The sequence below is a fragment of the Terrapene carolina genome, unplaced genomic scaffold (genome assembly GCF_002925995.2).
Source record: "Terrapene carolina triunguis isolate 2854851 unplaced genomic scaffold, T_m_triunguis-2.0 Scaffold66, whole genome shotgun sequence".
Lineage (NCBI taxonomy): Eukaryota > Metazoa > Chordata > Testudines > Emydidae > Terrapene > Terrapene triunguis.
Genome location: NW_020664417.1, coordinates 69,352,730 through 69,367,213, shown reverse-complemented (window position 1 = coordinate 69,367,213; position 14,484 = coordinate 69,352,730). Strand labels below are relative to the sequence as shown.

The following is a 14,484-nucleotide window of genomic DNA, read 5'->3' as shown; positions in this document are numbered from 1 at the left end:
AAAAAAAAAAAAAAAAAAAAAAAAAAAAAAAAAAAAAGGGAAAGTTTAAAAAAAAAAATTTGGACAAAGTAAGAAAACTGTTTCTGTGCTTGTTTCATTTGAATTAAGATGGTTAAAAGCAGCATTTTTCTTCTGCATAGGAAAGTTTCAAAGCTGTATTAAGTCAATGTTCAGTGTAAACTTTTGAAAGAACAGCCATAACATTTTGTTCAGAGTTACAAACGTTTCCGAGTTATGAACAACCTCCTTTCCCAAGGTGTTCGTAATTCTGAGGTTCTACTGTACAGGAAACTATATAATGTAACACAGATTTTCTTGGTTTCCTGCTGGATTTGGCAATATCTCTCTCTCACTGCAGAGGATCCTACTTTATAACATTTGCAAAATGCAAAGAACAAGAGATGAAAACATATAATATTCAAAGAGATCCTTTTTCTTATCATAACAAATAATCATTTATTAAGATTTTTAAACCATGAATTTAAATAACTAGTAATAACTTATATCTGTTCTAGTTGAATGTTCTCTTTTATCTTAAAACTATAGAAAAGAAATTAAAAACGTCTTTTAAAATAGGTGCAGTTGTGTTTAAGAAAAGCACTGAAGTATGCCTCAAAATTGATGGTCGATATTTTTATTGTGGGTCTAAAAATAATTTTGTATAGTATTAGCACATGCTCGTTTTGCATAGAAATAGAAGAAATTGTGTGTTCATTTTTTGTTGTTGGCACCGATATTAAATTTGAAAAAAGGGCTTGTTGAAGCAATAGGGATTTTAAGATTTGAAAGAAAAATAGGTAAAGTAGTTCAGTTAGGGTACCCCTCCACTCTTCCAGTGATTCAGCTTTAATGCAACAATTTCCTTTTCCTCTCACTAACATTTTTGCACCTTACTAAATGCTGTTCCTATGCATAGAACATTCTCCCTGTTCTGGTCTGCCAAGGCACTCTCCTTTTCATTTAAATCCCTTCTGAAAACTCACTTTTGTCTGCAAGGCCCACAGTGAGTGAGTCAGTTATACTCTTTATTAATTTTTATTTAACGAAACACAAAACGTAACAATCCTATTATTGAACTCTTCCTTCTCCCTCATCTCCCCTCTATTGTTTGTCAATCTCCTTTGTTGTGTCACGTCTGCGTTTTACATTTGAGGAACACTATATCTTCTTTTACTATATGACTCGTGTGAAATGTTTTGCATGCTTGTGGTCAATATAAAATGATAAAAAATTCATCATTAATGAACTTTTTTAATGATATTACTGAAAAGTAAATAAAGTTCACGTTTCTAAAGAGACTTTTTACCATTTGAGTGTGTTTAAACCCATGTCTGCTCATTCACAGGAAAACTTGGCATGGAAGAATATGCTGTTTTTTATCCACCAAATGGTAAGAGTTATACTATTGCCTCCTCTAGTGGAAGATGGGAAAATTACTACTTTTTGCAATGCAAAAATAAGCTAAACTTAACAAATAAGCAGAATAAAAGTGAACCTTAGCCAGTAGTATAATGAGATTAAAGTTATTGGGCTAGAACCTCACACTGGGTTATGTTGCTTTGCGCCACTGCAAAGCCAGGTTAATTCTAGCTTTATTAGCCACTTGAGCTTTCTCTTTGTGGGGGAATATTTTGATGGCATAGGGTTGGGATAGCAGCTCATATTTCAGTCTTCTTGATTCTTGCTTAGGGGACCTGACTGGAACACCACTTAATCCAGCTAATCCCCAGCTGCTCAGCACCTCTAGAAAGCATGCCATTGAGATGCCAATTTTAGGCTTCCGCTTTTGAACATTTGGTCTTGATTTTTAGACACGAATGTATGAATATATTCATCACATTAATGCTATTAATGTTACCCTTATTGCTGCTATCTTTTTTTTCTCACTGGTCATTTTGTCCATATCAACCCCGCTCCCTTTTGACTTCTGCTGCTGGGTTTTCATTGCCCTTTATATCAAGTTCATGCTCTTTGTCCTTGCTTTCAAGGTCCTACGTCACTGGTCTTGTGTTTGTATCTCTAACCTTGTCTCCTTTTGCGTCTTCTCCATTCCAGCAATGATGCCAGTCTTGGCACATCCTCTGTCACATTCTCCCACCTCTGTCTCCATGTATTCTTTTATGCAGCCCCCTAAGAATGAAGCATCCTCCTTAGACCCATTTGCCAAACACTTCCCTCTCCTCATTCAAATCCTCTCTGAACACTCATTTCAGCCATGTCACCTATGGGAAGTGAGATGATTTGGAAAAGAGGGGAAAACAGACAACACAACTGCCAAGATGTCTACATATCTTTACTGGGTACTGCATGAACTCATTATTGTAACTCTTTCTTTTTTCCTCTGTTCCATCCTTCTTGTCAGTGTATGGCCCTTGCTGGTTGTGTCTTATCTGAAGTTGGGCCCTGATTTCATGAAAGCACATAAGCACATGCTTAAAGTTAAACATGTGCTTATATTCTTTGCTAAATCAGGTCCTTAATCCGATCTTACAGGTGCGTAAGGACATGCTTAACTTTAACTATGTGAGTAGTTCCACTGAAATCAGTGGGACTACCCCCTGTTTAAATTAAGCATGTGTGTGTTTGCAAGATCAGGGTCTAAGACTCTAAGCTCTTCAGGATATGGAATATGTCTTTAGTTGTTCCTGTGAAACACAAAGCTCAGTTTAGGAATTTGAAAAAGCAATAAATATTAATACTTCTATGGATAAATAGATAAAAATAAAAGGATAAAAGAACCCTCCTTATTTTGTAGGTGTAATTCCTTTTCATGGCTTTTCAATGTATGGTAAGTATGACTTTCAAATATTACTATTTTTAGTAACAATTCTGCATAATTTTTTGTAAATAAACCACAGTTTATATCACACCATCCACATATTTTTGGTAAACTGTAAACTATTCTTTTATGCATTTTAAACATTTATGTATTGCACGTGTTTGTGTATCCAAGGTGTGTATGCATAATTAGAAAAATGTCCAGACTGATCTCATTTGCTCTTGTTGTAACTTGCTAACGTGGGAGTCCCTATACAGAGAACTATTATTGGAGCAGCTGATCTCTAGGTCAGAAGCTAGCTTCATTCATGGTAATTGAATTTCAGTGTACACAACTGGGGAGAGAGGATGTCTTGCCAGGCTGCGTTATCTTTGTGCTGCAAATAGGCAAGAAATGTGTGTGAAGAGTGGTTTCTTATAAAAGTGAATTGTATGTAAAAGGCCCACTGGCATAAGCACGTGGCTGGGACAGGTGGTGAGTGGCATCATATAGTGGAATGTTCATGACTTACTGCTAAGAGGAAAATTACAAAAATGTCTTTTGTGAGTACAATGAATAATTCACAAAACATTAGCAGCTTGTTAATACTGGATGGTTTGGGCTCTCTCCCTTTACTGCATTAGTATGTCTTCTCTGGAAATCCTGATTTTAAAAAAAAAAGTTTAGATTAAATGAACATGTCATTATGCCAACAAGAATTCCAGAAACACATGAATTCTGTATTTTGTGAAAAATCCTTTAGCACTCAGAACTGACAAGGCAGCTGGTACAAATGTACTAATTAAAACTGGTCCTGCCTCAGATGATGATGGAATGTTTTTGTTTAGTTAAGTTTTTGCTTTTTCTGATAACTTTCAATAGCTTTTCTGTTGTGAAGAGCATAGGTAGCCTGGGAAGTCAGAATGGGAGAGAAGCACGAGAGGTACTACTCCTAATTAGTAACTTGCATTCCCTACCATTAACAATACAGATTTAATCATTATTCTCTTCACTGTTTGAGCTACAAAAGATGGAGTGTCACTTGAGTATGGAATCCAGTTTGAACCCTGGCTGGCATAGAGAATCTGGGTCTTCTAAGTGCTTGGTTACAAACTCCTCCTAACCTCCTCACAGTTGATAATGTTGAAGTCACAGCCAGGAGTCCTTCACTTTCTCTACCTGACTGGAGGTCTGTTTTAAAAACTGGCTCTTAAAATGACTTAATGTTTAGAGTTGAAACAACCCTTCAGAAATCCACCCAGCTTAGTTTAATTAGATAGCAATTTTTTGAATCAGCTAATTTTTAAAGGACTTCATAATGGTTGCCCAGTAAATGTAAATTTTCATCCAGATCTTAGAATGAGTATGCAACTGTCCATATATCCTTTGACTGATTATACTTATATGGTCTTCATTACTGAAGTATCCGAGTACCTCATTGTCTTTTGTGCATTTACCCTCACAGCATCCCTGTGAGGTAGGGAAGTGCTATTATTCCCATTTTACAGATGGGGAACTGAGTCCGAGAGAGACAAAGTAACTTTCCAGCATACACAGGAAGTCTGTCGTGGAGTACGAAATTGAATCCAGGTCTCCTGAGTCTCAATCTAGCACCCGAACTACTGGACCATCCATCCTCAAAACATATTTTTGATGCTCATGCAGGGCCGGGTCTATGGAATAGGCAGGATCCAGTTGATTCTGCCTCTTGAAATCTATAGAGTTGTAACATGGGCTACAACATTCACCTTTGCTTGTCATTTCTTTTAATTATAGGATGTAATATTAAAAATAAATATACCTTTCTAAATAAATCAGAACTAATTTATAAATTTATTATTCTAAAGAGATTATTGGCTCGTTTTTCCTCCTACTTCATGCACTTGCTCATTGAACTATTTTAACAGTTTACAGCATTGAGTCAATTAAATTCTTTTATCATTTCAGTTGCTCCACTTTGTTTTCTGTACCATGAACCTTCCAAATTGTATCAGATATTCCGTGAGATGTATGTGCGTTTTTTCTTCAGACTCCATTCCATCTCTTCTCATCCTTCTGTAAGTTCATTAGGAAATAACACCCAATCAGTCTATATTTCTATTTGTTATTGAACAATAATGCATAGTAGCATGATTTTATTTTCTTAAGTGTACATGGCTGAATTATATCTCTTTAACTATGATAAAAATGCCACACACGGCTGAAGTAACATTATACAACTTTATTTGAAATCCTATAATTTATACCTCAATAATAGTACAATTATCTCGCAAAGACATATTTAATAATACAGTGGTCATGCTGTCAGGCTTTGGGGGGAGCCAAAGCTTTTATATAATATAGGCCTCAATTCAGAACAGTACTTATGGATGTGTTTAAGTGCCTTCCTGAATGAGGCCAGTTAGTTGTGTGTGTGATTCAGAGGTAGTAGATGATGGACTGCAATGTTCTTTGAGTTACTCTGTACTAGAATTACATTGGATACCTCTATTATTAATGCTCAGTTCTCATAAGAGTCTTATAGTTTATAGGGTTAGTCATTACTAGTCATTTTCAAAGGGGTCTCAATTTAGCCCCTTTTTACTCATGCATCTTTGTGTATAAACATACTTGAATGCACTTTTTTAAGCACTATCATATGCAGGTGATGGAATTTGTGTTAATTCTATCACTTGCATGTGCAAGTGTTTGTGCATGCAAAGTTGTTTATACAAATACAAGTGAATTTTTGAAAGTTTTGATTGCCTTATTTTTTGTTTATGCTGCTCACAGTATTAACTATTAAAGTATAACATTTTTCTTTTCTATTTCGTATAAAATCTGGTTGTTATACATTTTGATAAAATACTTTTATTTAAAAGAAAATGGTATTCATTTAGCTAAGCATACAATTTTGAAAATTCCCATGATTACAAGTTCTTCTTGCCCTACATAAGCTATAAAAAAGGTTTTAAACTGACAAGTGTTTTTTCCATTAAGAGATTTTATAAATGAAGAGAGCAACCATATTTCCAATTATGTAACAATGTATTATGAATTATGTGAACAGCACAGAAGAATGTCCAATAAAATTAAAATATAAGGGCCATTAAGAGTCCATTGTAATACAGATTTTGTTAAAAAGTGACTTAGAGCTGATCCTGCAAATGCTTACTCTTGGGAATACCACTTAGTACTGTGAATAGTCACATTGATGGTCAAATAAATAAACAAACATCACAGTGGTAGATATTCTGTTTGGTAACAAACAAACATTTACACGATTGGGCCTATGCTTTGGGATATTAGCAGCATAGTACCCCAGTGTATGGGAATGTAGGCTAGTTTCATGATTTTTAAAAGGAATTTTTAAAAAGGGGGAAAATTTTAAATGTTATTCCACAGTTTAGATCACTTAACTTGTCCTTGTTTGTAATAATTTGATTTGTCACTTTTTCTAATTATAAAAGATAATTCAAAAAGCCCTGTTTTTGTCAGTGACCAGGTGTAGTGTAACTGGAGTCTATTTTATCAGACTAAAACTAAGACCACGTAGGTTGTGTACTACTGGGTCTTTAATAGACTTAGAGACAGATTTTTAAAAAGATATTTAGGCACCTAAAATACAGATAAGTGCCTAAGTGGGATTTTCAAAAGTACCTAGTCACCTAACTACTATTGAAGTCAATGGGACGTAGTCATTTAAGTGCTTTTGAAAATCCTGCTTAGGCACCTATCCGTATCTTTCAGTGTCCATATACTTATAAAAATCTGGCCTTTAGACCTTAACCCTACAGATATTACACATGAGTGACTTGGAGTTGAATGTGACTACTCATTATTATATATACAGTTACTCAGGAGTGGAAGTGCTTGTAGGATCAAGGCCTTAGAGGTTGAAGGTATCTGGTTTGCTCACGTTACTCTAGTTGTGTATCACTGATGTATCAATGGTTTGTCTTAATGCTTAAATTAAAACTATATTAATATTTAAATTTGAATATATGAGTAATAGTGAATATATGTTTTCAGGGTGTGGTGTTGTTGTTTTGCTAGGGCATCGTGTCACTATGTTTACTGTTTGAGACACTTCTTCAAACCCATCTCCCTCAGCTCTTCTATCATCTTCGAGAAATTGGGGCGCAACCGTAAGTACTTTTTCCCTGTTTCACCACTTATTCATGACAATAACTGTAACTCATGTTGTTCTAGAAATGCTGTTCTGTGATATTGTAACTTAACAATTATGGGGAGATTTTTAATAGCCCAAAGGTCAGTTAAGTGTCCAACATACATTGAAAGTCAATTGGAGTGGGTTGCTTAAATTCCATGAGTGCTTTTGAAAGTCTTCCCCTACAGGTCATAAAATAGAAAATGGGCTTGCATCTTTTTAAATTCCAGCATGAAGCACTGTACTTCCCTCTTTGACAATTGAAGGGTGAGCATATTTGCTTTGTTTGGGCATACCTTAAACAAACAATTTGTTTAAGGTATGCCCAAACAATAAAACCCCTGAGAATAAGAACTCATAGGAATTCCAGTATTGCAGCCAAAAGGAACTTCACAAGAATTTCCCTGGCCTACAGGGTAGATAGTATATCAGGAAAATCCTTAAGATCTTTTCTGCTTTGTATATAAATGCCAAATTCTCAATGTGTGATTTTACCCAGAGGCCAGATTCTACAATTAAGATTGGATATTAAACAGACTTCTGCTTTCTTTATATTACATTTTTGACTGAATTACTGAAAAATGAACTCATAGGAACCAACTCACTGAAATAAGGATCTGATTTCCAAACAGATTTCAATAATTCATGCCAGATCTGCTAGGACTGTCTCAGTTTATTTCTTAGGGAACTGATGGTTGGATTACAGTGTGATACTGATCTGGCAGCTTCTCAAAGAGAGAATATTAAAAGAGCAACAGTGAATTATCCTAATGCAAAGGAAAGATGGGAAGAATAGTCAGAGGCCCATATGGCTCCATCAGGAGCTCTTTTATGACCTGAAAATCAAAAAAGGAGTCCTGCAACAAAATGGAAATATGGACTAATTGCTAAGGTTGACTACAAAAGAATACCACAGGGATGTAAGGACAAAATCAGAAAGGCAAAGTCACAAAATGAATTACACTTAGCAAGGAACATAAAAGGAAATAAGAAGAGGTTCTGTAAATACACCAGGAGCAAAAGGAAAGTGTAGGATGAAGGAAAATCGTTCTCTATTTAGCAGGGAAGGAGAGCTAATACCAGACAACATCAAGAAGATTGAGGAGTTTTGCTTCAGTCTTCACTAAAAGGGTTAATGGTGACCAGATATTCAATATAATAAATATGAACAACAAGCGGGAAAGGAACACAAACCAAAATAGGGAAAGGACAATTAAAGAGTATTTATATAAGTTAGATGTATTCATGTTGGCGGGGCCTGGTGAACATCTTAAGGAGCTAGCTTAGCAAACTCGGAAACTGTTATCAATTACCTTTGAGAACTTGTAGAGGATGGGTGAGGTCCCAGAGGACTGGAGAAGGGCAAATACAGTACCTGCCTTTAAAAAGGGGAAGAAACCGGACTCCAGGGAATTGTAGATCAGTCAGTCTAACTTCAATACCTGGAAAGATACTGGAACAAATTATTAAACCATCAATTTGTAAGCAACTAGAGGATAATAGACTTATAAGGAATAGCCATTATGAATTTGTCAAGAACAAATCATGCCAAACCAATCTAATTTCCTTCTTTGACAGCCTAGTGAATAGCGGGGAAGTTGTCTAGATGAAATTACTAGAAGATGGATGCACAACTGGTTGAAAGTTGTTATCAAAGAGTAGTTATCAGTGGCTTGATGCCAAACTGGGAGGACACATCCAGGAGGTCATGTAGGGGGCTGTCCTAGATCCAGTACCATTCAATATTTTCATTAATGAATTGAATAATGGAGTGAAGAGTATGCTTATAAAATTTGCAGATGACAGCAAATTGGGAGGGGTTGCTAGCACACTGGAGGACAGGATTAGAATTCAAAATGATCTTGACACTTGGAGAATTGGTCTGAAGAAAACAAGATGAAATTCAATAAAGACAAATGCAAAATAGTACACTTAGGAAGAAAAAAAAAATCAAATGCACAACTACAAAATGCGGAATAACTGGGTAGGTAGTAGTACTGCTGAAAAGGATCTAAGGTTATAGTGGATCATAAATTGAGTATGAGTCGTGTGACTAAAAAGGCTAATATCATTCTGGGGTATATTAAATGCGTGTGATACGTAAGAAGTGGGAGGTAATTGTCCAGTTCTGCTCGGCACCGGTGAGGCGTCTAGCTCCAGTACTGTGTCTAATCCTGGGTGCCACTCTTTAAGAAAGATGTGGACAAATTGGAAAGTACAAAGGAGAGGAATAAAAATATTAAATGTTTTAGAAAAACCTGACATATAATGAAAGGTTTTTTTAAAAAGCTGTGTTTAGTCTTGAGAAAAGAAGACTGGCAGGGACCAATTAAGTCTTCAAATATGTTAAAGGCTGTTGTAAAGAAGACAGTGATCAATTCTTCTCCATGTCCAAGGTAGGACAGGAAGTAAAGGGGCTTAATCTGCAGCAAGGGAGATTTAGGTTAGATATTAGGAAAAACTTCTCAAATTATAGGGGTAGTTAAGCTCTAGAATAGACTTCCAAGGCGGGGTTGCAGAATCCCCATCATTGGGGGGTTTTAAGAACAGCTAGAACAAACACCTGTCAGGGATGGTCTAGGTGTACTTAGTCCTGCCTCAGTACAGAGGGCTGGACTAGATGACATCTCTAGGTCCTTTCCAGCCCTACATTTCTATGGTTCTATGATATGGCACTTACCAGCATAAACACTTGGAGCCAGAGACAGTCATTTCCTGTAATGTTTGTATAACACCTATTATAATGGGGCCCCAACCTGGTTCCCCTGTAGAGGATACTGTAATATAAATAATGATAGCTTTTCCCCAGATTTTTAAGAAGCGAATTACTAGAATCATAGAAGTTTAGGGTTGGAAGAGACCTCAGGAGGACATCTAGTCCAACTCCTTGCTCAAAGCAGGACCAACCCCAACTAAATCATCCCAGCCAGGGCTTTGTCAAGCCGGGCCTTAAAAACCTCTATCAATGGAGAGTCCACCACCTCCCTAGGTAACCCATTCCAGTGCTTCACCACCCTCCTAGTGAAATAGTTTTTCCTAATATCCAACCTAGACCTCCCCCATTGCAACTTGAGACCATTGCACCTTGTTCTGTCATATGCCACCACTGAGAACAGCCTAGCTCCATCCTCTTTGGAACCCCACTTCAGGTAGTTGAAGGCTGCTATCAAATCCCCCTTCACTCTTCTCTTCTGCAGACTAAATAAGCAAAGTTACCTCAACTTCTCCTCATAAGTCATGTGCCCTAGCCCCCTAATCATTTTCATTGCCCTCCGCTGGACTCTCTCTAATTTGTCCACATTCTTTCTGTAGTGGGGGGCCAAAACTGGACACAGTACTCCAGATGTGGCCTCACCAGTGCCGAATAGAGGGGAATAATCACTTACCTTGATCTGCTAGCAATGCTCCTACTATTGCAGCCCAATATGCCGTTAGCCTTCTTGGCAACAAGGGCACACTGTTGACTCATATGCAGCTTCTTGTCCACTGTAATCCCCAGGTCCTTTTCTGCAGAACTGCTGTTTAGTCGGTCCCCAGCCTGTAGCAGTGCATAGGATTCTTCCTTCCTAAGTGCAGGACTCTGCACTTGTCCTTGTTGAACCTCATCAGATTTCTTTTGACCAATCCTCCAATTTGTCTAGGTCACTCTGGACCCTATCCCTACCTTTCAGCATATCTACCTCTCCCCCCAGCTTAGTGTCATCCACAAACTTGCTGAGGATGCAATCCCGCCTATCATCCAGATCATTAATGAAGATGTTGAACAAAACCGGCCCCAGGACTGACCCCTGGGGCACGCCGCTTGATACCTGCTGCCAACTAAACATCGAGCCGTTGATCACTACCCATTGAGTCCGACAATCTAGCCAGCTTTCTATCCACCTTATAGTCCATTCATCCAATCCATACTTCTTTAACTTGCTGGGAGACCATATCAAAAGCTTTGCTAAAGTCAAGGTATATCACGTCCACTGCTTTCCCCATATCCACAGAGCCCATTATCTCATCATAGAAGGCAATCAGGTTGGTCAGGCATGACTTGCCCTTTCTGAATCCATGTTGACTGTTCCTGATCACCTTCCTTCCCTCCAAGTACTTCAAAATGGATTTCTTGAGGACCTGCTCCATGATTTTTCAGGGGACTCAGGTGAGGCTGTCCGGTCTGTAGTTCCCCGGATTCTCCTTCTTCCCTTTTTAAAAGATGGGCACTATATTTGGCTTTTTTCCAATCATCTGGGACCTTCCCCGATCGCCACGAGTTTTCAAAGATAATGGCCAATGGCTCTGCAATCACATCAGCCAACTCCCTCAGCAGCCTCGGATGCATTGCATCTGGCCCCATGGACTTGTGCTCATCCAGCTTTTCTAAATAGTCCTTAACCTGTTTTATCACAACTGAGGGCTGCTCACCAGTGCAGCAGTCTGGGAGCTGACCTTGTGTGTGAAGATGGAGGCAAAAAAAGCATTTAGTACTTCAGCTTTTTCCACATCATCTGTCACTAGGTTGCCTTCCCCCTTCAATAAGGGTCCCACACTTTCCCTGACCACCTTCTTGTTGCTAACATACCTGTAGAAACCCTTCATTGTTATCCTTCACATCCCTTGTTAGCTGCAACTCCAATTGTGCTTTGGCCTTCCTGATTACACCCCTGCATGCTCGAGCTTCCTTTTTGTGTTTAAGCTCACAGAAGATTTCTCTGTTAAGCCAAGCTGGTCACCTGCCATATTTTGCTCTTCTTTCTACACATCGGGATGGTTTGTTCCTGCGCCCTCAACAAGGCTTCTTTAAAATACAGCCAGACCTCCTGTGCTCCTTTCCCCCTCATATTAGCCTCCCAGAGGATCCTGCCCATCAGTTCCCTGAGGGAGTCAAAGTCTGCTTTTCTGAAGTCCAGAGCCGTATTCTGCTGCTCTCCTTTCTTCCTTTTGTCAGTATCCTGAACTTGACCATTGCATGGTCACTGCTGCCCAGGTTGCCACCCACTTCTACTTCCCCTACTAATTCTTCCCTGTTTGTGAGCAGCAGGTCAAGAAGAGCACACACCCCTAGTTGGTTCCTCCAGGATGGGTGTCTTTGGTTTTAGGGCTTTGGGTGGAGGTGACTTAGAACCCTTTCAGTGGGTTTCGTGGATTAGGAAATTTTATATTAATAAAATTGATTTGGAGCCCAGTCATAGAAGATACTGAATGTTTCCCTACAAGTCTTGATTAGGGTTTCAGGACACTACTGTAGCATAAATATTAATAATAATAAATACAAAGACTTGCAGGTCATGGAATTCTTTTTGAAATGGTGTATCTGTAATTTGTGAGAGAAATATAATACTTTCTTGTTTTCTAATTGTTTACAGACTACGGATATCATTTAAATGGATGGTCCGAGCATTCTCTGGTTACTTAGCTACAGACCAACTTCTGCTTTTGTGGGACAGAATCCTAGGATACAATTCTCTAGAAATTCTCGCTGGTAATGGAAAATTTTATTTGTCAATAATTTTAAAGATAATACATGCCAAATGAAAATAGATGTTACCAAGAGAGGAAAATTCAATTCCTTTTATATGACTGCTGAAAATAGATTTGCTGAAAGTCAATATATATTAAATAGGTAAAGCAGTAATTCATGCATTTTCCAGTTCTTACAGGAATTGTCAGTGAGTTAAATGGTTTTATTGTGACTACTTCTCCAATATTATTATTAGTAGTATTTTCTTTTGATAGCATTGATAACATGCTAGCTGCTTTGTGAACATAAAAGAAGGTTTGTATGTTCCCTGCCCCAAAGATAGTGTAGTGCATAGTCTAGTTTACATTAGTTTGTCACTGCTATACAAAAGATGTTGTTCTCCCTGCCCCCCACCCAGGAAAAGATGACTCCTTTACTATCAATAGGAGTCTTAAATATCCTCCTTATTTTCTACTACTCTATACCCCTGATCTTTAGAAATGTGAACTTTATTTACTTTTTTTAGTAACATCATTAATTAAGTTAATTAATTATAAATTTTGTATCTTTTTATATTCACAACAAGCATGCAAAGCATTTCACAAGTAATTTAGAGTGGAATTAAAAGCTTGTTTTTTTAATTGAAAATATCACACATCTGATTATTACAGAGGCACAGTGTGAGGCAAGAAGCTAGCCTGAGGCAGAAGCTCAATAAAATAAAAAGCTCTTGCCCTAAGAATAGACAATTAGCCTTTTAGTTAGATTTGCATCTGTACGACATATGTAGAGAGAGAATATCTCCCTTTATGAGAGAAACTAATTTTACAGCCCAAAAGCAACATAAATGAGCCCTTCGTTCACTTGAACAATGCATTGAAATTTTGCTATTTAAATAAATGTTTATCCTCTGCCTAGAAAAGAAACAATTTAAAATGTTATTTTTAATCATGTCTTTCACACAGTTAAAACCCAGTCACCTTAAACATATTACTCAACTTTTTCGAAAGAACACAGTAACATACTTATTCATTTTTTGAAGGAGTAGCCACATGGTAAGAACTAGAGCACTGAAATCCACTACTTACTATCCTTCAAAAACAGAATGATTGCTAAAGAGAGAGAGAGTGTGTTAATAATTTTAAATCAAGATTAATTCTAACAATTAATAGGTCAGCAGTTTAAATATTGTGCATTCTTTTTCAGTCCTGGCAGCTGCTGTGTTTGCTTTCCGAGCAGTGAACCTGATGGAGGTGACATCACTGGCTGCAGCTGAAGTAAGGATAAGTTTCAGTTAGAGGAGATTGAAATAGTTCTTGATGCATTGCCAACCAGAGCAATTTAAGCTTTAGAAGTACATGGCATGCAATACAAAGCTCTCTGCTTAAATTCTTATCTTAGGTAAAAACTCAGAGGAAGTTACAAGAATATAGTGCATAAAATTCCTTTTTTGGCACGTGACAAAAGCATATAAAATATTATAAACAACACACTCTCATTGAGCTCTTTGTGTATCTGAGATGAGTTTTTTCCCCACTATTTTAGTATATGGTCTAAATTTATTCTACTAATATGATTAAAGAATATTACACTTAAAAATTGGGGAGGTTTGTACACTCATTTTTATTAATAAATATAAAAAGATAATTGCTTCTATGCCTTTTGATATTACATAGATTTTAAAAGGTTGCTTTTATCAAATAATGAATTTGAAATTTCATCTTCATAAATGTCATCTTGTTATATATGTGAAAACTGGCCAGAGTGAAGGTTATTGTTACTAATTAGTATTTTTGTTAATTTCCCCCCCCCAAGAAGCTGATAAAATTCTATTCTATATTATGGAATGTTGGTGATGACTAGTTATATTTTTTTTAAATATATACTTCCATCAGATGATGATTCACTTTAAGTCATCATTAAAGTCACAGACTTACCTTACAAGTGCTACCCAAGACACAGGATAAAGATTCATAATGTACAGTTATTTTTAGAAGCAAGTTGAAATGTTAGACCTCTTGTGCCTGGTATCTTGGGTTTATATTTGAAGTAAGTCTAAAGGGTAAAATAAAGTGACTTTACTTGCTGTCTGTACATATAGGTGCACCTTTTTTTTTTTTTTTTTTTTTT

At 37.1% G+C, this 14,484-nt stretch overlaps 1 protein-coding gene across 1 annotated transcript in view; it reads left to right on the top strand.

The window, feature by feature from the left end:
* Positions 1 to 14,484, top strand: part of TBC1D19 (TBC1 domain family member 19) — a 96,161-nt gene that overhangs the window by 80,672 nt on the left and 1,005 nt on the right. Inside the window, exons 11-16 of the mRNA XM_026648126.1 lie at positions 1,346 to 1,390; positions 2,756 to 2,788; positions 4,706 to 4,815; positions 6,794 to 6,885; positions 12,260 to 12,375; positions 13,561 to 13,631. Of these exons, the coding sequence (XP_026503911.1) occupies positions 1,346 to 1,390; positions 2,756 to 2,788; positions 4,706 to 4,815; positions 6,794 to 6,885; positions 12,260 to 12,375; positions 13,561 to 13,631 (467 nt within the window). The remainder of the gene's footprint in view (positions 1 to 1,345; positions 1,391 to 2,755; positions 2,789 to 4,705; positions 4,816 to 6,793; positions 6,886 to 12,259; positions 12,376 to 13,560; positions 13,632 to 14,484) is intronic.